The 26,713-nt window shown below is 41.6% G+C and overlaps 1 protein-coding gene across 5 annotated transcripts in view; it reads left to right on the plus strand.

The window, feature by feature from the left end:
* Positions 1-7,130: 7,130 nt before the first annotated feature.
* AFF3 (ALF transcription elongation factor 3) overlaps positions 7,131-26,713 on the plus strand; it is a 239,607-nt gene continuing 220,024 nt past the window's right edge. The window contains exons 1-2 of one of the 5 annotated variants that reach the window (XM_083610449.1): positions 7,131-7,582; positions 10,254-10,464. Coding sequence is in view for 3 of the 5 variants with exons in the window: in XM_083610447.1 (XP_083466573.1) it covers positions 20,465-20,544 (80 nt within the window). In the remaining 2 variants the exon portion in view is untranslated. Of the gene's footprint in view, positions 7,583-9,554; positions 10,465-19,833; positions 20,545-26,713 lie in introns of those variants that run through there. The other 4 variants (XM_083610448.1, XM_083610447.1, XM_083610446.1 and 1 more) reach the window with 4 other exon arrangements.

The raw sequence follows: 26,713 nt of genomic DNA on the forward strand, positions 1-26,713 counted from the left end.
CTGTGAGTTCCTCCTAAAAAAGCCCTGCATTTAAAGCACATTTAATACACATTTAAAGCACATGGCTTTCTCTCAAAGTATCCTAGAAACTGTAGTTTGCTAAGGGTGCTGGGAATTGTAGCTCTGGGACAGTGTGATTTAGTTGTATTTTAGATGTGCTTTAACTACATAGTGTGGGTGTTAACTAACCTTAAAATGTGGATCAGTACCCCAGGCTCTGTAAGATAAGATTAAAAGTAAAGGTAAAGGACCCCTGACAGTTAAGTCCAGTCACGAACGACTTTGGGGTTGTGGCGCTCATCTCGCTTTGCTGGCCGAGGGAGCTGACATTTGTCCGCAGACAGTTTTTCCGGGTCGTGTGGCCAGCATGACTAAGCTGCTTCTGGCGAAACAAGAGCAGCGCATGGAAACGCCGTTTACCTTCCCGCCGGACGGGGAAGGTATCTACTTGCACTTTGATGTGCTTTCAGACTGCTAGATTGGCAGGAGCTAGGACCGAGCAATGGGACTGAGCAACGGGAGCTCACCCTGTTGCAGGGATTTGAACTGCCAATCTTGCAATCAGCAAGCCCTAGGCTCTGTGGTTTAGACCACAGCACCACCCACGTCCCGTAATGTAATGTAATGTAATGTAATGTAATGTAATGTAATGTAATGTAATGTAAGATTAGTCACATCAGTTAGCACTTAAATGGTCCCTCTTTTGGTTCTCACCTGTCCTAAAAGGCTCTTATGCTGCCCCAAGATTCTCTTGGAGAAATATGCAAAAAAAAAATACACAAAATGAGAGATTGTTATCTCATTGCACTGCAGCTAAAGGAGCAGCTTTCATGTATGAAACATTATGTAAATTAGCCATAGCAAGTGCTCTCAGTATTAGTGACTGGCTCAATATAAATATTTGTGTTTTGTTAACAATAGAACAGAATAGTTTATCATGTTCTTGCTTGCAGTAGCTTTCTGATGTCATGGAGGATTTCAGATAAACTTGTTATAATTTTGATCCTGTGGTTGTTGTAATAGAAAAGTTGTTAAGATTAAAATCTCTGTCAATATGTACTACTGTGAGAGCCATGAGGATCAAAGCTCGATGAAGAATGAATACTTTTTTTTTTAGCCAGACAAATGTAAAAATGATATCATTATACTCAGTGCTTTTTTCTGGGGGGGATGCAGGGGTACGCATACCCCTAAACATTTTATGAATCTAAGTTTGGCCTCATTGAGGGGCAGTATTTCAATATGAGTAGAAATTTTTTTGAAGAAAAAAAGCACTGAGTATACTAAACAAAGAAAATATTTGCTATTAAAAGTTTGCCACATGGGAAAGGACTAGGTCAGTGTTTCTCAAACTTGGGTCTCTGAAAGCAGGGAGACTACAACGCCCATCATCCCTAGGTAGCAGGACCAGTGGTCAGGGATGATGGGAGTTGTAGTCCAAAAATAACTGGAGACCTAAGTTTGGGAAACACTGACCTATACTTGATTTCCTGTGGCTCTCCAGATACCGTTTAACTCCAGTTCCCATCAGCCCTAGCCAGCACAGCAAATGGCAAAGGATGTTGGTAGTTGTAGTCCATCAACATCTGGAGGGCACCACGTTGGTGACCTCTCTTTAACTACACTGAGGTTTGCCCATACCTATATCTATCTCAACAGGTCCATGTGCAGGGTGAGTCCTTTAAAAGAGGCCCCGTGGATACAGAGTACACATGTTCCATGGGGCCTCTTTTAAAAGACTCACCCTGTATATTAATGAGCAAAGAAAACTCTAGCGCTAGTATGCCTAGAAGCTCTGGGTTGATTCATGTGGGAAAAGGTGGTCCTTCAGGTATCAAGAGTCCTGAGGTCAACCCTCAAAGAGCTATTGGGTACAGCAGACAACCTTTCCACTTTCCTAGGCTTATAGGAAAAAACAGCTGAGGATGCCATGGGGTTTTCTGAATGGTATTGGGGGAGAAATCTGATTTCATCATTTAAAGGTGAACTTACTTAGGCACTTTCCAAAATAATATGCAAACTGAAACAGCCATCCTTTGGAATTTGCATGTTTCCAACTGTTGCAGTAACGTTCTCTAACCAATTAATGTATACAAAACTACATATAATAGGGCAAAGTGTGTGTATAAATGCATGTATTAGCAGAAATAAAATACAGAAATGCATTATATTAGGAAACATTGCTTTATGGCTGTGTTATATTAGGCAAAATTGAATTCAAATGTGTATATTAAGATGAATTTTAATGAGAACTTCAAATAAAATCTCGTGGAAATGTGGAGAACTGAAGACTAGAAAAATAAGAAACTTGGAGAAGCCAAAACTGGCAGATTCACTCATTTCCAGGTTTTCAAGAAACACAGGCCAACAGGAAGGCTGCAGAGTGCAGACCACAGAGAGATGGTGTGTAAAATGAATGGAGCACCCATTGGCCACCTTGAAAGGGAAGCATAACAAAAAGAGCTGCACCCAACCTATTTCACTACATTTTTCTTTTCCATTTCACAATTTTTGGATGCTATTTCTTTTCTCATAAATGGATGGAGAACGGCCAAGGAAAGAAATATTCAGCACAGTGCTACAAAATACAAATTCCTTAAAGGAAAGAAGAAAACACCCAGGTTCATAAACTATTGTGGGGGCATATTTCTATGGAAATCAACACTAAGCAGGGAAGCGAACTAATAAGAACTGAAACAGCTTCTTAAACAGTAGCACAGTTCATGTACTTCTGAATGACGCATGACAATTTGCATCTGCTGTTTCTATTTTTCTGGATCCAAGCCACATGTGGCCTTATCCATAAAGATTTATTTACACATTACTCTCACGGGAAGAAAAGTCTGCTACACTCCTGGTGCATCTTGGATTCCACAAATGTAATTTCCTTAGAAAAAGGCATATTTCACAGAAAGGAAGCCTTGAGGGGACAAAGAGCTTTATGTTATTACGAAGCCAGAAAAATACAGTAGAAGTATGAGCCAGGTAGTCACCAGAACAAAGACAGTCTGTCATGAACTGTTTTTCCAGCTTCGTGAGGAAATGATCTGACTGACATATTAGATCAGGCTCCTTATAACTGAGTGGACTAGTGCTGGCTGTCTGATTTCAGACTCACACATTTTTAGCTTTCAGCAACGAGGCAGTCAAGTGAAGTGTCTTAACCACTTGATTGCAATAACAAGATGGAATCTAGTGGGGTTCATTATGAGTTAACAACTCATGCATCACAAATTAACCCAGAGCATCTTTCCCTCTCCCCTTGTTGAACACCTGATAGTCTGGTGATCAAGTGACAACATGTTTTAGTGTGTCTTCCACTGACTGGTCCTTAATGAGGTAAGAAAGTTAATTGCCATACAGTGAAATTGTCCAGTAGCTGTTACTAATGGGAAAGATATAGTTGTACACACGAGTTTTGAGAACTAGTTTCAGCAGCCTTCCACCTCAGCTGTCACCAGGAGTGCTCTCAGTGATGGATTTTGGGGTCTTAAATTGCAGTGGCGCTTTGTGCAACATGCCAACTGCAACATTTGGCACCCACCGCCTCTCACCTTCCAGTCTACTTCATAGTTGCAGCACCCCCAAGGCTCCAGGGCCAATGCAACCGAACCAGTCGTTCTCCCCTAAATCTACCTTTGGTGCTCTGCTAAGCATTGCTCCCACATAAGCCCCACAGGAAGGAATCAGGGAGAAATACTTGCTGCAGGGCATATCTAAGCATCTAGCAAAAATAAGGATTGCTTTTCAAATACTTCCTTATCCAACTTTTCAGATAAGTGGTAAAGGTACAGCTATCTTGCATATTTCAGGCAGCAATCCTAGCCCCACTCACCTGACTTTAAGCTCCACTGAGTTCAGTTCTGAGTAAATATGGTTAGACTTCAGGTAAAAAGGTAAAGGACCCCTGGCAGTTAAGTCCAGTTGCAGACAACTCGGGGGTTACGGCACTCATCTCGCTTTACAGGCCATTTGTCCGCAGACAGTTTTTCCGGGTCATGTGGCCAGCATGACTAAGCCACTTCTGGCGCAACAGAACACCGAAACCAGAGCAGTACACAGAAACGCTGTTTACCTTCCCGCTGGAGCAGTACCTGTTTATCTACTTGCACTTTGGGGGGTGCTTTCAAACTGCTAGGTTGGCAGGAGCTGGGACTGAGCAACAGGAGCTCACCCTGTTGTGGGGATTCAAACTGCCAAGCCCAAGAGGCTCAGTGGTTTAGACTATAGCGCCACCCGCTTCTCTTTGGTTAGACTTCAGAGGTAAGCCCAAATTAATAAACTGGAATTCATCCCAATCTGATGCAGGTTTCTTTTCTAACACCTTTTACAGGTTAGATTGACCAAATCTATTTACCAAAAATAAAATTCGGAAAGCTTAACTTCAAAACGTTAAATTTGTGTGTATGTGTGTGCATACTGAAAATAAATACCTCGCCCATATGCTATACAAAGCTAGTTCTTAAATACAATAATGTCAAAACTTAGCATGACAAGGATAGCTACCTGTGGCATCAAAGCAAGAAAACAATGCAAATCTGGCATTCTATCATCCCAAGTAGACATTGGGGTGGAAATTACATTATTGTGGGGGAATGCAATGCACACAGTTATAAGAACTCAAAGTTAGCCTGTTTAAAAACCTGTTTAAAAGGTCCTCTTGTATATACAAAGTAGATGCATTAGAACACAAAGTATGGAATTTGAGCCCATGAACTTGGGGAGAGGAGGCATAAATATAAATTAGCTCTTTACTGCATAGATAATAATCAAAGCTAAATTCCAAACTAATGTTGAGCTAAAGTGGGATAGGCATACAAAATGTGCCACCACCTTCTTTTGGGCAAATATTTTGCCCCACTTTGCAAAAGCGTTCAGATGTGAAAGGCAAGAGGAGTGAACAGCCCTCCCTTGCCAGGGCAACTAGGTCCACACTCCTGGCCCCAGTTCTGTCATTCTTAGGCTGCAGCCCTACGTATACATACCTGGGAGTAAGTCCCCCATGGGGCATACTTCTGAGCAGACACGGGTAGCATTAAAGTGTTGGGGCAGAATGGGGATGCTGGTGTGGACGCACACCCAGCTCCTCATCCCAAAGCAGTGCAGATGAACAATGCCCATATCCAGATGTGCCAATGAATACAGATGACTTCTATCCCCACTTTGGAGGAATGTGTGTTTGGCTGCACATCAGAATGGATGCACATCCCCATTCACATTACAGTGGTACCTTGGTTTAACAACAGCTTAGTTTATGAACAACTTGGATTAAGAACGCTGCAAACCCGGAAGTAGGTGTTTTGGTTTGTGAACTTTGCCTTGGAATAAGAACATGTTTTGCTTCCTCTTGAGTGTGTTCCATTTGTAAATTGAGTCTCCCGCTGCTATGGGAAAACACGTCTTGGTTTAAGAACACTTTGGTTTAAGAATGGACTTTCTGAACTGAGTAAGTTTGTAAACCAAGGTACCACTGTATGTCCGAACTAGTCATGCAGACCTATGCACAACTAAGGCTCGATGGGCACAAAAGGTGGGCGGGCAATGAAACTGTTAATTAACTTCTCAGTTAATTATTTCTGGTACTGATACAAGCTCTCTTCCCTGTGGTTTTTAGTGGCTTCCTCCAATAAGAGATCCAGGATATACAAGCTATTACAAGGAGAACGTTTTCAATCAGTTCCCCCCAACCCCATTTTTTACAAGACAATATAGAATTGATTGGTGTTTCTTCTTTTTTTATTTATGTTGACATAATAACTATTTCCTTCTCATTTCCTGCTGTCTCCTTTTTCCACCAGTCGTGATGGATGCAGTGCGAACAACATTTGCACAGTAGATTGCTAGCACTCAGCTCTCCTCTACAAATATCTCTCCCAACTAGTAACTAGCTGATGATTGCAGGGGGAGCAAGTGTACCAGAACAATGAACACCAGTTTTGGAAATAAGAATTTGGCTGTTATAACAAAAATAGTCATTGTGAGTGTTAATCACCAAAATTGAATTTTACTGTGTACTGAACTGTTCACCAGTTTGACACCTTGAAATTGAACTAATCAATTTTTCGTGCAGGAACACCAGCTTCGAAATTGCAACCCTTAATATTCCCGGAATGGAAAGAAAAAAAACACAAACCTCAGATTTTAAGACTGGATTATATTGTGTTTGATAGAGTTAGCACGGCCGTTCTACTGATGAATTTCTCCTTGACTTTCACACTGCATTAGAAGATGATGCACACTTGATTTCTACACTGCCAGTGCAAAATGTGGGTGGTTTTTTCTGTGTGTGGTCACAGTAGCTTAAAAAGTCTGTTAGGAGAAACATTATTTCCCTATCTAATCAGTATTTTAAAAATAATATTATAAGTGGCCAATCTTCCTTTGTTAGGGAGATTCCTTGTTTATGGCCTAGGATGGGTGGTTAATAGTTTCTTCAACGGGAACTAGTGGCTGGGACATACAAAGAAATCTCTCTTGAATTTCTGGAATGGAAAAGCTGTAAGAATTGGGGTGGTGGGGGAGTGACACATCTCACCTGTAAGGGAAGTGACATGTGTATGTGGAAAGAAACAAGTGTTGAGGCAGATTTTCGAGCAGAGAGAGAGAGAGGGAGGGAGAGAGGGAAGGAGGGAGGGAAATGATGACAAGCAAGCTAGAGATTACAGGGAATGCATTAATGCGTTTCACATCTCTGCTTTTAAAAAAATAAATAAATTGCAAGAACAGGGCCATCCCACATAAGGAAGGTAATTAATCTTCCCCGATTGCGACAACAAATCACGCCGGTGCTGGTATTTGATATTGCACTGCCAGTTGATACTTCCCCTGAGGTAATTAGTGGCTGGGGCAGAAGGAGTGTTGGGCTTTTTCATCAGGCATGCGCTGAGGAGGGAAGGTTAAACCACCTCTCGTGGTGTGGTCCCATTACTGATCACCCACCTCTCCCTCGCTATGCAGGCACCTTTATCCTAGGTTTGATCTGTAGCATCTTCAGTTAACACGGCTGAAGCAGAAGGGGATAGAAAATATTCCTCTGCTTGAGACTCCTTGAGACCTGCTACCAGCCAGAGTAGGCAATACTGGCTTCATACATACCACACATTTAAAGCACATCTCTCCTGCCCTCCACCAAGAATCCTTGGAATTCTAGTTTGTTAAGGGTCCAGGAATTGCAGCCTCTGTGAGGCATAAATTCTTTTTTTCCAAGGGAGGGGTGTGTGATTTAAATGCATGGTGTGTACACAGCCAAGGTTTAAGAGTCTTTGCTTTCCTATGATGTGGATATACTGTCTGGTAGAAGCATCTGCTGCTTGCTTCCCTTTATGTTCTCCTTGTATACTTGCAAAATAAAGCAAACATTACAAAAATGCCCAAAGTCCCCACAGCACTTTCTCTTCCAAAGGAACCACCCAGGCAGTGTTTCTTATCACTCAGGGAAGCAGGGAGCTCACAACAATATAAAACCTTACTTATCCATTATTAAACATTATTTTAGATAAATCATTGTCAACTTGAGCTAGTGATCTCTTCCAGATGCGAACGCTCCAGTGCATATCAATAGATGAAGCTGCTCTGCAGAAAGGTACGTTTGCCAAAGAGCTTCTCTCTCCATGGTGGAGACCGTAGCAATCTGCATGAACTCTGTGTGTATCTGAAGTGAATAATGTGTATTATTTAACTATATTCAGGTGACTTTTCAGCTACTGTGCTGAGCAGCCTTATCCTAAATATTTATGCTGATACCTATCTGCTCTGATAGATTTGTTGCTAATCACCAATATATTTCCAAAACATTTGTTACTGTAATTGGTTTGTGCAGGCAATTTTAGGATGAGGCCCTTTTTTGTTTGTTTTGAATCAGGATAATATGGAAGTGTCAACACATCTCCCAGACTCTTATATACTTATACAAACTGTGCTCTTTCTGAAAAATCATGCCTGGCAACCGAGGTTGTATGAGTGCGGCCCAGAAAAATCTGGTGGAAATTGCTGATCAGCTTTTTGATGGAGATTCTGAAGCAATGGGACTGAGTTTAGTTTACTGCTCTTTCTCCCAGAAAACTCATCATGAGTTTATAGCACTAGGCTGTACATACACAACTTAGTTGTTGAATTAGGTTGGACGATTGTGGGTACACAACATCTTTTTCCAAACATAACTCCGTTCAGCTAGGGAAAAATATTCACAACCAGGAAAACATGCTTCCATCAACATGATTGGTGATATTATACATATATATATCTGAGAGAGAAAGAGAATAACGGCAAATATATTGAATAACAAAATGGAATTCAATTTTTATTTTCCAGACCACTCATAACATTTGACAGAGACTATGCAAGGTATTTGACTTGATTTTATAAAGCCCCCTCTGCATTATGAAACTGTCACAAAAATCCATTTAAGTCTCAGGTTTTAATATAGATTGGCTATATTTTCAGATAGCATTTGATATGGGATATTAGAAAGCAATGGAAACTGTCGAGAGAGTATTCTGATGGCCATAAATATATCATTACTATGATGACATACTGCTGAATAGTTTTAATTGTTTTTATGAACACATTTTCAAAGCCCTAGCAAGCAAGTAACTACTCTATTTGCACTTATAAAAATAATGCTCATCGTTCACTCCTCCTTGTATCTTTAAAACTGAGTTTTAGTGGTCCTCACTTTCAGACAATTGAAACTGGTCTGATTAACTCCAGATTTTATAACTATTCTGAGTTCCAGTTTTTAAAAAAGTTGTTATTTTTCTAGTTAATCAATATTTTAAAATATCAATAGAGGCCATGGAAGAATATCTGCATATATGAATTGCCAGGTTAAGAACTGTTGGCAAAATGTCAACATTCCCCTGGTTTTGGACAAATTATTGGTCATGTCTAATGTCTAAGTCTCATTTTAATGGGATATTCAAACACATGCTTAACATTTACTGAAATCAGCCTAAAATTGTATGCAAATCCACTTGTATGAGACTTTTTAAAAAACATCACAATGTAGCATCTTGCCCCATGTCCCATTACCACTGGGGAGTGTGCTGTTGAGCTCAGGTCCTGCTTTTGGGTTTCACATACATCTGGTTGACTACTATGATAAGGTAAAGGTAAAGGTAAATGACCCCTGGACAGTTAAGTTTAGTCAAGGGCGACCAAGGGATGTGGCATTCATCTCAATTCAGGCCGAGGGAGCCAGCATTTGTCCACAGACAGCTTTCCAGGTCATGTGGCCAGCATCACTAAACCACTTCTGGCACAACTGAACACCATGACGAGTGCCAGAGCACAAGGAAACGCCGTTTACCTTTCCACCTCAGTGGTACCTATTTATCTACTTGCACTAGTGTGTTTTTGAACTGCTGGGTGGGCAGGAGCTGGGACGGAGCAATGGGAGCTCATCCCTGTCACGCGGATTCAAACCACTGACCTTCTGATTGGTAAACCCAAGAGGCTCAGTGGTTTAGAACACAGTGCTACCTGTATTCCCCTGCCACTATGATAACAGGATGTTGGAGCAGATGGGCTCTTGGCCTAATCCAGCAGGCTTTTTTTATGTCAGTATACTATTCGTGTAATTCATGTATGCCTGTGTGATCTTTGTTATTAACATTAACTAGGTGCAACAAACCATACTTCATATCATGAGCATAAATAGTGGTGCAGGAAACACAGAAATGTCTTTCTTTTCTTAAACTAGCCAATGGTATGGCTCTGTTACTGTCATTCCAGGGTAACCGCATTCTGTAATTTTAGTACAATATTCATGGGAATCCTGTTTTTTGATTGCTCATCTTTCCCACACTAATGTCCATTTCTTCAGCTTCTTCATATCCATTCTGGCATTTCACATTTTGTGGACCATATATCAGTTCTACTGTGAGCGAGCCAGAAAAAAAAATGGGAAAATTCGATGAGAACTTCCCTAAGATAACTTCATTCATTTGCAAACTGGAGAAAAGAAGCAAGCGTAATAAAAAAATCTTGGTCAGCCATTGTCTCCAAAATAAACACACAGAAGTGTTGCAAAAGCAGCTTTCATATTGCTGCATGAATTCTAGCCAGCTCATATGCAGCCATCTAATGCAGATTATTCCTGCCAGGAGCATAAATAATCTTAGCATGGTGTGTGTTTTGTAAGGGTCATTGCTGGGTTAGGGGGAGAACACACAAAACATACCAAGTATGGTGGCAGATTTATAGAACCTCCTCTGGAACATCACTTCACGATATGCACTTTGTCCCCGCTACAGGTTTTGGAAGCATCCAGGGGGTAAAGGCCTCAATTAAGATAGTCACAGCCTGCTGCATTTTTAACTTCTAACAGTGCTCAGGAAAACCATCTGGAAATAGTCTGGATATATATAAAGAAACATTTGAAAACTGCAGGATATGTGGGAACCTGGCATCGCTGTAATTATATGGATGAAGAGGTGAACTAATCATCACCAAATTTTAAAGGAAAGATGAGTATATTAACGGCTTTCTTTTCTCATATTTTAATGACCATAAAATACAGTTAAACTGGTTCAGTGATGGGAATCCCAAGTTTAAATAAAGGAATTCAGATGTACATGATCCCCATAACAACTGAATCATCCACTAGTTTAAGTGCATTTAAACAAACAACTGTTTACTGAACACCACAGTTTGATAGGTTTGCATTTAATTTCTTCACACATACTATGGTGTGTGTGTGTGTGTGTGTGTGTGTGTGTGTGTGTGAGAGAGAGAGAGAGAGAGAGAGAGAGAGAGTGAGTGAGTGCATGGGGTATATGTGTTGTGCCTAAACTTTCAGGGAGTAGTGAACCCCAAAATTGTAGCCAGCTAGTAGTGGGAAATAAACTCGGCCTGCAAAACTTCATGTATTTTCACCAAATTCCTCTTCCCCTTCCATCCTTCTGTTCTGGAATGTTGGGGAACCTTCTAGAATAGTATGGAAAAGTGTCTGTTTTGCATACAGAAGCTCCTTGGTTCAATACCTGGATACATGCCTTCTGAAAACCTTGAGAACTGCTGCCAGTCAGTGTAGACAATTATGAGCTAGATGGCCCAATGGACTGACTCAGTAAGAGAGAAAGAAAGATGATCAAGAGCAAGAGAGAGCAAGCGAGCCATTGGAGACTAAAGGAAATGAAGGCTGCTTGCAAATGGGGTGACAACCATGATTAGTCCAACATCTTAAAAGATAAGCTATACTTTGATGATGAAACCCCTAGCTCAATTAGTTTCTAAAGAGATGAACAGCATAATTAAACTCTGAAATCAAACAAGAAAGATGAACTAATTTTATATGGAGATTAGGTACAGTACTGAAAAACAGTGAACTGGAAATGTTACTGGAAATGTTGCATCATGTAGAACGTCCTGCTGTGAATTTTATCAGTTGTCTTTATCGCATCTGTAATCTTGCGATTGAATATTAAGTGGGTACTTCACGAAATGTTCAGCAACCTTTGTTTAGAAAATGCAGTGCAGCGCCGTTAACTCTCGTGAATTGAAAACGTATTCCTTTGCCACTCTGTCATCATCTCTGTCATTGTCTGCTGAAGAGCTTTTCACCGTGTAGTTATTTATGCCAGTTTCTCTGATGTTCTAAAACTGCTGTATAATATCCCAGTAAGTTGTTGCATTTCAGAATCTTATTAGGCCTTCACTTGCGGGCGTTTTCTTTAAAAACTATAAACTTCAAAGAGAGGAGCTGAAATGCAACAGAAACAGTAATTTTGCTCTTATAACCAATATATCTCTGATTGCAGATCACAGTACACATCTGGCGCCTGTCATTTCCATAACAATGCAACCATTTGCAAGATATTTGATAGGGGTCAAAAAAGCATGTTGGTGCTAGCCACAGATAGCAAATTAAAATGGGCTATTTGTACCGCCCTGAGACCTCTGGGTATAGGGCAGTATATAAATTCAGTAAATATTAATATTAATAATAATAATAATAATAATATGCTGTGTTGGTTACTATATAAGAGAGAATTATTTGCACTGGAATGCAGGACAAGTACATATGCAGTGATTCTGCAAAGCTGATGTTATTAACCTGCTTCTGCAAAAAGCCCGCATTCATTTTGGAACTGGGGTGCGTTGCTTTGGAGATGGGGACAAATGGCTCACATACAGTACATCATACTAGAGCAATGGTACTTTCCAAGTTGCAATAAGGTAGGGCTGCCATACGTCTGGAATTTCCCATATATATCTGGAATACTGCAGTTGGAAGCAGTGTCCGGGTGGAAATTGCCCAAAAAACTTTGCCCCCCAAAAGTTCAGCAACTCTCTACCAACCCTATAATCAGGTAGATCACAAGTGGCAACTTAGATCAAGCCCTTGATGAGAACCAGCAAAGGCTTGAAATGAAGTTTTGCTAGTGCCTTCCAGTTTTAGCCAAATGATATATTAAACCAATTTGAGGTCACACATCTCGACAAAAAAAATGAAACATGACTTATCCATAGGAGGAAGAAGGCATATAAAAGAATGGCATCCACTATTCCCCAGGCATATCTATTGCCTTCCCTAATTTGTACAGTCATGTTTAACACTTCAGTAGACCCAGCTCATTGAAGCAAATCTATATGCAGGCACACTGTTTTAATCTTAGATTTAAAATAATCCTAATTAATTTCTTACCTCTCCGCCTCCAACATATCCACCTCTTGCCTCTTTAAAAATTAAGGTAAATATCACAATTAAAAAAAGGATAATTGCATTGAAACCAGAACAAAGACGGTAGGATATATTTTGAGTCACAAGCGAAAGCTAATAGATGGCTAGAATTTCCATCTTTTTACCATAATCCCTATAGATTGAATGTGATTCATCTTATTTTAAAGTCATGCAGTGCAATCCTGTACATATCTACACAGAAGTAAGCCCCATTGAAGCTGCAAGCTTAAACACACTATTGTAAACCATAGAGTTTGCTTCTGAGTAAACATCCATAGGATCGCACTGCATACATTCATATACTGATGGACAGCTATTGTTGATAACATAGATGATCAGAAACACATTGCCCTCCTATTGTTGGTCAATAACTGTCAACAACAGCTGTTCATCAGTACAGGAATGAAGACACAAAAGCAAAATCCACTTTTTAAAAGTAAGGAAGATATAGAACTATTTCCTATATTCTTCTCTAAAGCAAGGGTATTCCTGTATTCTGAAAGCAAGCAGACTATTGATTTATGTCCTGCTGTATCAAGGTCCCTTAAAGCACTCGCAATAGCAGCAGAATATATAAATGGGCCCGCAAAAGAGGCCATACCTAGATTCTTGATCTCAACAGAAACTCATAATTATCAGACAAATGGTTCTTCTGAATATTATCTTAGGGAGTCAATCCCCATTTATCTAGCAACAGGATTAGTTCAAAATGCTGTAATCCGTTGCCCCAGAGTCAGTGGTGGTAACATTGATCTACTCTTCTTTTAAAAAGAAAGCATGTTAACTAAGCAATCCTATGGAGGTCAGGCTGGGAGGGGAGTCCCCCCATCCACCCCATACAAGCTTTATGTCCCCTCCCATCAGTTTCAGTGAGAGGAAAAATAACTGCGCTCCAGCGTTTCTATAGTTCGTCTCCTTTGTTGGGGCCAATGATGAGGGAACCAGAGGACTTTAGATCCAAGAGCCTTTCCAATGTGATCTTTTTCCGCCCATAAAACCCATGAGAGTACCAAGGTCAAAGGATTGGCAGTGGTCCCCTTAGGACAGGTTCAAGAAGAATGTGAATTGAGCTATGAAAGCACATTGGCTAAGCTCTGGTCTTCCAGTTCAGGTATAACATGGAGAATGAAGTTCTAGTTTGGGTGAAGGTGTAGTGAGTTACAAAATCATGAGAAGATTATTAAATGTTGACATAAGAGATCACAGAACTGGCTCTGTTTGTAGAGTAATAAAGGGGTATCTAGAGGTTTATATATGTTCTGTATACTGTATATATTTAAAGTGTTACATTCCCCAAGCATCAAACATGGTATCTGGCACAGAATTTGCCATGCTAAAATCTTTAGCTTTCAGGGTGGGGAATCAAGTTTCTAATCTTTAGGGTTGTAACGGGGACCCGCAACCTCGCATGGGTAATGTATTGCAGGTTCAGACACCAATCTTGAACTGGAAAGAACTTCTACAGGCTTGTGGGAGGAGTTTACATTTAATAACTCCTCCCACAATCAATTTCAGCCTACATGACTCATTTGGCCATCTTCCATACTCTTCTTTAATCTCTATTTGCCATATAACAACCAAAGCTGAGCTAGCAGAGCTGAATTTTGAATGGTTTGAATATCTAAATTCTGAACCTTAATTTTGGAAGCAGAGCAAATCATGCAAAATAAGCAGATACATGTACATTAAATTAAATTGCATGCTTTTAATTCCAGGCAAAGCCCAGAATACTAACAAACAGGAAAAAATAAGACAATGCATCTTTAATACAGTGTACCTCGCAAGACGAAATTAATCCGTTCCGCGAGTCTCTTCGTCTTGCGGTTTTTTCGTCTTGCGAAGCATGGCTATTAGCGGCTTAGCGGCTTAGCGGCTATTAACGGCTTAGCGGCTTTAAGAAAAAGGAAACAAACTCGCAAGAACTCTTGTGAAGCAAGCCCATAGGGAAAATCGTCTTGCGAAGCGACGCAAAAACCGAAAAACCCTTTCGTCTTGCGCGTTTTTCATTTTGCGAGGCATTCGTCTTGCGGGGCACCACTGTACACATTAAAATACTGAAAGTCTAGTCTTATTTTTGCTAGTAATTGTGCTAGGTTACAACTTAGGATGTAGTCCCATGTTGCTACTCAGCTGCAGAAAAACAATGTGCCCAGATACAACCTCAGAAGCAGTTTATTTGACAATTGTAGGGCATGCTGGGATACTTATTTCCTTAGGAATGGAGAACTAGCAAAGCAATCTCAATGGAACATGCATCTCCGTGACCAAATCCCTTAATTACATCCAGTGAAATAGCACCTGTGGCAATTAACTTGTGTAACTCCAGCATAGTAATTTTAATTGGCGGAGGAGGAAATTAACTACACTGAATGTGTTGTTTTACATGGTCATCCAGAAGTGAAAAAATCCAGCAGCACTGTTAATTATATGGACAGAGCAGTGCAAATGTGCTACCTTAAGCTTAGACAGAAGCATCTATTGTCTCCCATGGACAAGTTATGATAACAAAAGTTGAGTTGGACTCATAATTTACATCCTACTTAAATGAATTTATCTGTCTTTCTGCTCTAGGTAAAGTTTATCTAATTCCATTTTGCCTTGGTGTATATTCATGAATTTCAAATACCTTTTACCTCATTCAAAAGAACCCTTTGCATATGCTTAAGGTGTGAATCGCTTAACCTGACTGTACAAACATGGCACACACAAAGAGCAGCATAACACTTTACAAATTTTAAATGTAACTAATACCTTGGTGGCTTTCAAAGGGTCTCCACACTTCTTTGTGTAACAAACTGCACTTCTGGGGCTAGTTTGCTTTACCAAACTAATGAATGCTTAATCCCTTGAGTTCTCTCTTTGGGTTTGAAAATCAACATTAACTATTATCCTGTGTAATCGTGAACACAGGTGTCTGAGTGTTCATCAGTATGGAAGCAAAATGGGGCCACCCAAAAATGTGCAGTGCTTTTTACATACTGTAAATTAAAATAAAATGAATACACACGCACACGCACACGCACACGCACACACACACACACACACACACACACACATATATATATATATATATATATATATATATATACACACCTGAAAAGAACCTCTGAACTTCCAAGTGGTACATAAAGCTAGTTGTTGTTGAGCCTAGAGTTTGAGAGTGAAAGAGAGAAAGGATTGCTTCTAAACAGGGGGGCTATTATCACAAATGGGTCATTTAGACGACAACAACAACAACAACAACTTTATTATTTGTACCCTGCCCATCTGACTGGGTTGACCCAGCTACTCTGGACGGCTTCCAACATATATGAAAATATAATAAACCATTAAACATTTAAAAAACTTCCCTTTACAGGGTTGCCTTTAGATGTCTTCTAAGGTTTGTATAGTTATTTATCTCCTTGACATCTGATGGGAGGGTGTTCCACAGCGTGGGCACGACTACTGAGAATATCATAAATGGGTCATTCGCAACAGTTTCTTTCTTAAACACCACCACCAGCAGCAAATAGATTTTCCATGGAATGGGTCATTCTACATTAAATTCCACCACACTATAGTGTGGTGAAGAAACAGCCCAGGACAGTGTTCTGGTTCTCAGAGTTTCCTGTTTAGTTCTATGGAACAAACGTAATGGTTCTGCAATATGGGTCAAAGTTGGAAGGGGGCAAAATTTGCTTCTTACTACAGACAATGGTATCAGTAGAGTTGGGAAGAAGCTTAACACACATAAACACACACACACACACACAAACACACACACACACTCCCTGATAGCATGTGTTTCCTTCCTCACACTCCAGTTATGTCCTTGAGCATATGCCATAGAAGCAAATGGTAGTCACCTATATCTATTGGAGAAAAGGAAAGAACTGAGGGTAGGGCCAATGTTGTGTTAAGGTCAAAACCTGTTGCAGTAGCTTCAGTGATGGATGAGAAGGTGAGAAATGGGTGAAAAGAGGGGTAGCAAAGTGAGGTTTGGGGACAGACAGAAATTCCCCATCTGTACCTTGGTAGATATTTAACCTGCCAAGAAATACAAAGAAATGGCTCCATCTGGAGCCTAAGGGTGTGTTCACATTGCCACTTTCTCTGCATTCGGTGCATTTTCACTGCTAGCTTTCGAAACTGTGTTCACCCAACGTCAGCCACAATCCATACTGATCCTGTGGCTTCGTGACAAATGCTGCTACCTGATGTGTTTTGTCTCAAACAAGCTTCAATCCAATTAGGAAACTAGATGTGCAGTAATTGGTAATGTAAACATATCCCAGCAGCCATTGCACAGGTGCAAATGAGCATGTAATCACAGGGTGGTTGTGGAGGTTGCAGGGACACCAAAAAGGCTGTGTGTGTTCCTTGAAGACATCCCTGCCCCACTCTCTGATGTGAACAACACTGTGCAAATGGGGCAGTGAATGAGGAGGGCTGACCTTGCTGAGTTTCAACCCACTCAGTGAGCCAGTGTGGTGTAGTGGTTAAGAGCGGTAGTCTTGTAATCTGGGGAACCGGGTTTGCGTCTCTGCTCCTCCACATGCAGCTGCTGGGTGACCTTGGGCCAGTCACACTTCTTTGAAGTCTCTCAGCCCCACTCACCTCACAGAGTGTTTGTTGTGGGGGAGGAAGGGAAAGGAGAACGTTAGCCGCTTTGAGACTCCTGAAGGGGAGTGAAAAGCGGGATATCAAATCCAAACTCTTCTGCTTCTTCTAATGCAAACATACCCTTATAGGCCTTTCCCCCCAGGTACTCTTCCCTCAGGTGTTTAAGATCTTATCCAGGATATCAGTTTGGTTAAATAATCTGAGTTTGGTTAGATAAACGAGCTTTGTTTCTTTCTTTGTCTTTTTTTTTTTGGCAGGAGTATCTTTCAAGGTCCTTACGTGAATTATCTGGGTCCACTGTTGTTTTATAGAAGTGCCTTTACACATTTATTGGAAGAGGGGAGCAGGGCTGGGTTGGCCACACTGCTAATGCTCTCTCCCAAATTGCCTTTTCCCCTCCTGTGCTTTAGCCCATTGCACTCGCCAGGGTTAACGTTTGCATACATCAGTAGGGGCTGCTTGCCAGACTCTGATCATACATCACCATAAAATAGGGATGTGTGTTGACTTGTGTACCTTTGCCCTTTGGGTTGAACTCTGATGTTGGCTGATTCTCTCAGTGTAACCCCCTCTGGCCTCTAGAAGACCTTTATACTTCTGGAAGGAATGAAAGAGAGAGACTGTAGAAATTATTATTGTGTAGAATGCACAGGAGACTAATAAAACAAGGTTGTGCAGACCCTGTTGCCTAAAAGGACCCTCAAGCATATGACAGGTTAAAGCTAATAGAGAAGGCATACGCACATTCATTTTACTCATTACCGGAAGATTCCATTGTGATATATAACATGACAGTCAGAGAGAGTATCTAGTTTAAAGTGTGCGCTGTGAAATGTGCTTGATAAATTAAGTTGCGTTTATGCTTGTTAGCGGCACTGAATAGTAACATGCAGGCTCACACTAAGGTAGATGGAAATGCTGCATATCAAATGTAAGTGTTAATCCTTCTGTTATGATCAGTCAAGATGACGACTTTAGAGATTCTTTCACAAGTGAAGCACCGCAAAGATGTTAATCCTTAATGCTGCAATGGCACATAGTATCACTGAACTCACTTGGGGCTGCTTTTGTAAATCTGCATAAAAGCAAAATCGACACCCAAGCGAGATAATTAAGAGGTGGAGGTTTTGCATTTCCTTTTGCTGGAGGCAGGGGTGTACAACCTAGGGGTTGGTTAGGTGAAACCCCTGCTAAGGGCACAGGCCAAAGGGGACGCAAAAAAACATGCCCCTTCAGTCCAGCTCAGAGTTGCCCGGAGCCCACCCGCTTGTCCACACATCAGACAGCAAGTGGTGGAGCAGAGCGGACCTGATCCCGATGGCTGTGGAGGAAATCACTGGCGGAGCATGGAAGTCGAGGAAAAGCAGACTTTTTGAGTTTCTGCTCCATGGTCTCCTGGCTTTGGAGGCACTGATACAGCTCTTTGCCAAAGGTGCAAGGGAGCCAAGGTATGAACTTGAATGAAGTCGAGCTGTGGCCCTTGGAAGTAACATAGCTTGTTAGCTTTGCAGTTTTATTTTGTAAGGGTTTCAAGGTATATGCTACAACCAGGCCTTTTTTTTTAAAGCCAGAAGTCACCGGAACTCAGTTCAGGCCCCTCTCAGGTGGACACCATTGCCATTACAAGAGAACAAGGGAGGCTTTCATGGTGAGTTCTGGCACCTCTTTTTCTAGAAAAATAGCATTAGGTACAACTGGGGGTTTGGTTGGATATATCCATTATTTTCATGGGTCTTTTGTCAGCTGTGATAACCATCTGCATAGTGGGAAACGGTTTGCATAGATTTGGAGTCAGGGTTGCGACCCTTCTGGATGTTGTTGGGTTACAAATCCCATCATCTCTGGACCATTGCAACCAAGGCTGATGGGAATAGGAGACCAACAACACCTGGAGGGCCACAGGTTCTCCATCCCAAATTGCTTCACCTGATCACACTCAGGGCTATTTTAATTTGTACCGGCTGCGTACTTTCTGACTCAACTGGGTTTTTCACATGTGACCATTCCTAAAATGCTGATTTGAGGAATGTATTGCATTATTACATGATTGGTTGCTATGGGACTATGGCACTTGGGAAAGGTGGGTTCTGAATGGCTGAGCTGAATATTAAATCCCTTTTTGTCTGTGTGTGATGCGTCAGGCGTCTATAGTCTCCTTAGCTTTCCTAAGCCTATTATTGCTCATTTATTTTAGAAAAGGGAAAATTGCTAGGCAGGAGATTCATTTTTATGGGATGTGCAGAAATCTGGAAATATTTGGACAGGGAGAGACGCCTGGAAGTAGACGCAATTACTCCTGACTGGTGCTTTCCCTCACCTCAGAAACAAAATAAAAAAACCCACAACCCTTTCTCCTTGCTGAAGGAACCAAATGGCCCCTGTCTGAGACTTCTGCCTTATCCCCACGAGAAAGGAGTAGGTGCCTGTGGGGCGGCGGGGGAGGGGATATGGGCATATTTACATTATTATTCTGACAGAAAAGTGAGAGAGCTTCAAGTAAGCGGTGCTGATTTCTCCTGAGCATTTGTGGCATTGTTTTGCTATCACCTCTGGTTCTGAGCACACCGACGCGCAGCGGATTTCCGTTGCAGTTAAAGAAAAAGCGAGCGAGAAAAGAAAACCGCGAGGGTTGAAGCGCGGAAAGGAAACAAAGCGGGGACAGAGAGGAGAGAGAGAGAGAAGCAGAAACCGGGCTTCTCTTGTGTTTTTTTTGTTTTGTCTGTGCGTTGTTTTTTAAAAAAAACCACATGGCTCCTCCAGCGAGGAGCTAGCCGCTGAGGGCTGCTGCTGCTTCTGCTGCTGCTGCTGCAGCGTTCCCAACGAGGGCGCCAGCTTGAGCGAGTCACACGCTGCACACATCCCCGCGCGCTGGAGAGCGAGAGGGCGAGAAGAGCGCGCGCAGGGGAAGGAAGGAAGCGGCCAGAGAGAGACGGCTGAGGGGAAAGGCGCTCCAGAGGAGCGAGCAGCCGCTTGCGCGGGCCAGCGGTGGCGCTTCCCTGAGAGCAAGGCGGGGAGACGGTTTGTAGCCGCTGCGTCTCCTCCCTCCTCCTCCTCTCTCAGGGAAGAGGGAGGGGCGCACGGAAGGCCCCCCCCCGTCTCTCCTTCTCCTCGCCCCTCGCCCACCCGCGGCGCTGCTAAGATGCACCTTGGGCGCTGCGCGGTTGCAGCTGAGCAGCGATGACATATCCTTCCTCCGACCTCACCATGGACAGCTTCGACCTGGCTCTCCTGCAGGAATGGGACCTGGACTCCCTCTGGTGAGGATGCCGTTTTAAACTTGGGTGTGCGCGCGTCTGTGTATGTGTGAAAATCGGTGTTGTTGAGGGGTGGCTGGGTGAGGGTAGGTCCTCCATCTCACTTCTGCCCCAGAGTTTAAGGGGAGAGCAGGAGGCAGGGACTCTCCTTTCATGACGAAGGGCCACACCTGGAGGCAAATATTGATCATCATAATAAAAGAGTATCCCATTCTTATCCTCTCCAATAATTTCCGCTTGTCTTTCCTTCTTGCGGGGAACCCCCCCCCCCGTGCGCGCCCTCCCTTTCCATCCTTCAGAACTCACTTGGGTCTGTGCCTCATGTCTCTTGTCTCTACACCCTGCAGCTCCTATCTCTTATCCTCTCCTTTCATTTTTACATTTTGCATTTCAGTTCTGCTCTCCCCTGCCCTGCATCTTCTAAACCACAGCTCTACTTGCCTCCTCCTTCCCTCGCCTCCTTCAACGTGATTGTTTTGCTCACTGCACCCCTCTGCTTTCCCCGCTTCTACCTTCTTCCTCACCTCAGTTTGGCTCTGCCTTCCACCATCCCAACTGCTGCCTCTCAGTCCATTCAATGCCCCCATTTTTTTCTTTCTTCAGCCCTACCTGCCCTTTCACCCTGGACTGTTCCTTGTGCCCATTCCTGTAGAAATTACTGCATTTCCAAGAAGCATTTGGCAGCGGACAGAAAGCATTTCTAGAAATATCGTTAATGACTCCAGGTGGAAAGCGCTTCTTCCTCTTCGCCACCTTCCAAAGCGCTTGCGGTCCAAAGTCCGGAATAGGTCCAGTAGTTGGCAGTTGATGCCATCTAGCATATGGATTATTGCTCCCTAATTTTTCAATCTGCATTTGTATTATTAGTACGAGAGTACTTGTGTCAGCCGTGAAGATGGTGTGTGTGGTACTACTTTGTGCCACTATCAAGTGCCACTTCAGACTGTGCTGGTTTTTCTGTTGTATATGGCCTTTACAGTTTAATCATTTTATATGTGCTTCAAAAGACAGTTAAGTACATGCACGAGTTAAAATGAATGGAAATGGTTGTATTCTATCTATGTTCTGGGTTTTGTTAAGGCACACAGGCTTGTGTGCACATTACAGCTAGTTGGTTTTTATTTCTCAGTTCAGATCAAAGCTGGTTTTCGGGAAGACGCATCAAAACACAGGACAGATATGGATTGCAGCTAATGTCGTGGACACCACTTCGCAAACCAGTGGTGGGGAATGCACTGGATGTAGAGTAAAAGGGAGTGTGCTCACAGCCACAATGTGTGTTAGTTTAAATTTTTGGTCGTGTGTATCTTAAGTCACCGATTGCTTGCTACAGGAGAGTTCTGTTCCTTCCCTGCTTGTCCTTCCTTTCAAAGGATGCTGTTCTGGTGCTACTATTACGCTTCGTGGAGTGTAGGAATTTGTCTGATGGTGGCTGGATGATGATGAGACTGACTTTCTGGAAGAAGGGAAACCTTTGTAGTCTTATCTCTTGTTGTACTGGTATGTTTAAGAGTTGTCGAGTGGCCAGACTAGGACCTTAGAGGCCAGGGTTCAAATCCCCACTTGGCTATGAAGCTTACAGGGTGACCTTGGGCCAGTCAGCCAACTTTTAGCCTAAACTTAATTCACAAGGTTGTTGTGAGGATAATATGAAGAGTGGGAAAACCACATGCCACCTTGAACTCCTTGGAGGAAAGATGGGATAGAAATGCAATAACAAAATAAATATGCAGTAATTCATTTCCTTAATGGTACACGTGATCTACTTTCTGTTGATATAGAATGTATGTAGTATTTGGTGATGCGCTTCTTCCCATAGAACATATATCAAAATAATCTGGGCAAACAAGCCTGACAGTGAATTTTCCCTTTTAAAAAAATGATATTGTGATCATGTCATGCATGCTTGTTTAATGTTGGATCTTTTAAACCCAGACAATGGCTGTAATCCTACACCAGTTATATAGAACTAAAGCATTTATTTCAGAAGAAAACCCCATTGAACTCCTTGGAATTTTAAACAGCAAATGTAATACACAATATGTTACTAGCCTGCGAAAGTTAGTCATTATAGCTTTCCTGATGGAAATACTGTGGCTAACATTATGTGTGTTTTTCATTGAGAAATACCCATTCTTGACTTACTGCTAAGCTATAATGATTACTCCTAGATTGTTTTCTGTTTTAAAACTCTCAGATCCTTATAGACTGTAAAATTTAGAGGTTTTTTTACTCAACAAGAAGAGGAAGGGATGGTAATATTAGGGCTGTGTTGCTTTCTGTGGTCAGAAAAGCGAGGGGAGAAGAAAAATTGAGGCTGCAATTCTATATCCCCTTAGCCGGGAATAAGTCCCATTGAACTCATTGGGACTTATTTTTAAGTAGACATTCATATAGGACTGTGCTGTTAATTTCCTTTACAGTGGAAATTGTGTTCTTTGCAGACTGTATTTAATATTGAAAGTAACATAACAAAACTAGTCAGGAGGCTAGTTGAACTCAGAAAGTATCTAAACATAATTTGCTAAGTAGTCTTGGGTATTATCTGTCAGTAATTCAAATTGTTTGATGGTTCTTATGGATTTAAAATGATGCTGGTTGCCTTATGTGAATATCACGTATCTGCCTAGACAGCAACACAATAGTGACACTTAATAGGCTATTGCTCATGATTGGTCTGCAAGTGTATTCAAAATTAGAGTCCCTTTGTATTTCATCTAATGTCACTGATTTTTCATGCCTTGTGCCTATTGTACTCTTTCATATATCACAGAAAATCTATTAGTTTCATGATCACTCATCAGGTTATAGGTCACGTCACTGAATCACCCTATTTTGAACTGATCACTTTATCTTAGCTTTTACCACAAAAACAGTCAACATAGATGCAATACAGAGGTGTATGGTGTGAGCTACTTGGTTTGTTGTGGCAAGGCCTAAATATAATTTATATTCCACTCTCAATTCTTAAATTGTCTGCATATATATATATATATATATATATATATATATATAGGCAGGTGTGATTTACCCTTTTATTAGAATCATAGAGTTGGAAGGGACCTCAAGGATCACCTCTCTAATCCATAGGCAGCTGTCCCATTTGGGGATTGAATCTGCAACCTTGGCAATATCAGCACTGCATAGTTGGGCTTGGCTTAATTGCTGATATTATGCAGCATTTTATCACAAAATGGGTATCTTGATCAATGGTTTCAAGACTGCATATGTCAGAATAGTGACATGATAGTAATAGTACTGTCAGTGAATATTGTCCAGTAGGGCTGGGCATCATATCGTCCAAAACTGGTTTGAAGTCCATATCATGATATCAGTTTGATAATTTTTGACCAGGCAATATATTGTGAATCGTGATGTGTGTGTTTGTGCACGCTTTCTCTGCAGAAATCACGATGTAGGAAAAACCATGAAGCCAGCCAATGCCTCTACGTAGCTCCATGCTTATTTCAGTCATCGCGATACGTTCATCTATCGCGATGTTTAGCTGGTGATATATTACAATGTTGAAAACCAGATGTCGCCCAGTGGAATCTCGACTGTAAAGTCAATGGCCTTCCTATGAAAGGCCATTGACTTTACAGGAAAAGTAAATTTTGGGTCTGCAGTTCATCATGGAGTGCAATAGTAGAGCCCCTTTCTCTCTGCTATCCATGTCTCATTCTTCTCTTTCTCTCTCTGTACCACCCCATGCCTATATGCCACATGAAATTAGGCTAAGACGACATGTGCCCATAAGTCACAAGTTCCCCACCCCAGCTTGAAAGCACAGATATTGATAACTTTGCAGTTTCACCACAGGGCAGTCTGCATCGAGAAGCACAGGCTTGTTTGTGATTGCAGGAAGTGCATACATGCAACACTGTCCTTCCCTCCCAATCCGTTATGGTGAGCAATCTCTTGTTATTGAAATTTACAGGATTCCTGCCTCCCAGGATGTGCTCCCTCACCAAGATAAACGACATGGATCTAATTTTAGGCTCAATGGCTTTGACAGACTTTTGTTGTTTTTTAAGCACAGTTGCTGTCCATCCCCAAATATAAGATGGGAAAATACACACTTAGGCGAAAGTCGTTTTGTGGCAAAGGACAACGCTCTTAATGTCTTAATTTTCTGTGTGGCAAGAGCAAGCCTTATTGTGCTTCGGAATATATTTATGATGATTGGGTACTTAAGCTAATGACAGAAGAGCTTAGAGCATTAGACGACTGCTTCACTTAAAAAGGAAAGCTGCCCAAATAGCAACCTTTTATAGTGCTTTGTAGTCACGAGTTTATGGAATACGGTGTGATTCTATATACGTCTACTCGCGCACACAGCTTTATTGCGGTCCATAGATCCATGTCTACTCAGAAGTAAACCCCATTGAGTTCAAACCCCCATTGAGTTCCAGGTGGGTGACTGTAGGATGGCCTTCTCAGTCATTAGAATTATTTCTGGCCTCGTTAACAGTAGATAGTTAAAATGTGATGAGGGAAACTAATAGCAACTGGAGAATTTTCGGTGTTGGTACACGCCACACAGGGATCAACTACATGGATATCTTTTTATGCAGCATACATCAATATTATTGAACGTGTCCATAACATGCACCGTATTGCTTGATGTTCAAAATGTTGCTGATCCCATAGCTAGATAACTCCCATAATGGCATGTTATTTCCCTGATAGGTTGCCAGTTGCAGAGTATTACGTAAAAATGAATTGATGCTGAAGTGGCTGTGTTTTCCAGTTCTGCACAATGCATAAGATGAACGTTGTATTCCCAGCTGTATTATAATGATTTTAGATGCCTTTCCTTTGAGGAAAATCTATACTCGTAGTTCACTGTTGGGTAATGATGTAGTTAACGCTAAGTAATTGTTACAGCAATAAAATGTACTCTATGCATTTCCTGTATGCATTTTTTTAAGTGTATAATGTACAGTTTGTTTACAGTCAATTCACCACATTCTCCATTGACACACAACTAATATCTTAGTTGAAAAAGCGCTTTTACTATTTGGTTGCATCTTAAGTACACTTTACTACAGTTGTGCAAGCGCTTTAGAGAGTTGTTGCAAATCAGATTGAAATTCCAGACAAAATTGTTTTGAGGTTCTAGTCAGAAATGTAATACAAGCCTTTCTGTCTGAAGATTCCCTCTTGAATAAGGCTGCTGGTGCTTCCAGATGAGGGCTTAATACCGTAAATAGCTTCTTCGGATATTGAAAATGGGTCATTGGCAACATGGTTTTTTTTTAAAAAACCTGGTGGATTTTCTTCTAAAAGGGTGAACTTAAAGTTTAAATGGGGAAAGGTACAGGCTGGCATTTTTGAGGCCTACATTGTCATGTGGAAACTTGCCTGCATGAGGAAAGGAGCAGCCAGCATGGTAGGATTCTTGCATACCACTGCCCTCCTGACAGCAGCCCTGCTGCCACTTATTGGATCAGTGCAGAGGCACGGCAGGGTGGCAGCATGGTTGGGTCTGTATGGGAGCCTCCTGCATGAGCACCAAACACCTGGAATGAACCAGAGGCGGTTTTAGGGCAGTGTGACTGGTTTCCCCGCACACTGGAAATTGTAATGTTCAACTAAGTACTAGAGCAATCCTTACTAGTGAGCAAGCTCCACTGAACTTGGTAGAAGCTGTGTTTCGAGAAAATGTGGGAAAGAATTGGGCAGCATGTATTTCTTTCTGAGTACGGCTTCTATCTAATGCATGTTAGAAACCTCTTGAGATAATCTTCTGCAGTAAGTAAAACTTCGGAGCGTATGAAAGCAAACATTAAAATTTTCTTAAATTGCTTCACTCTTTGCTGTAATCTCTCTTGCTTGTAATAACAGTTAGGATGTTATCTGCATGAGGCTTTTCTTTTTCTGGAATGCACATCCAATTGGTGTTTACCATCTGCAGCTTAAGTAAACCTATGTTAGTCTTTTGCATGACAGAAGGATATCACAGTGGGGCCAACTGTCTGGGTTGCACATTACAGCAAGCCAAGGTTTATCCTAGGCTAAAGCTCATCATTAGTGAGGAGAGAGCTTAATTATAAGCCCAGTTTTGGAAGATAGGCTCAGCCAAAAATTGGCTCAGCTCAGCATGGTGTGACAGTAAAAAAGGAAGAACAATGTTAGTGTGATCAGGATTCTCTCCAGAAGCCCACACATT

This window comes from Podarcis filfolensis (genome assembly GCF_964270895.1).
Source record: "Podarcis filfolensis genome assembly, chromosome: 4".
NCBI lineage: Eukaryota > Metazoa > Chordata > Lepidosauria > Squamata > Lacertidae > Podarcis > Podarcis filfolensis.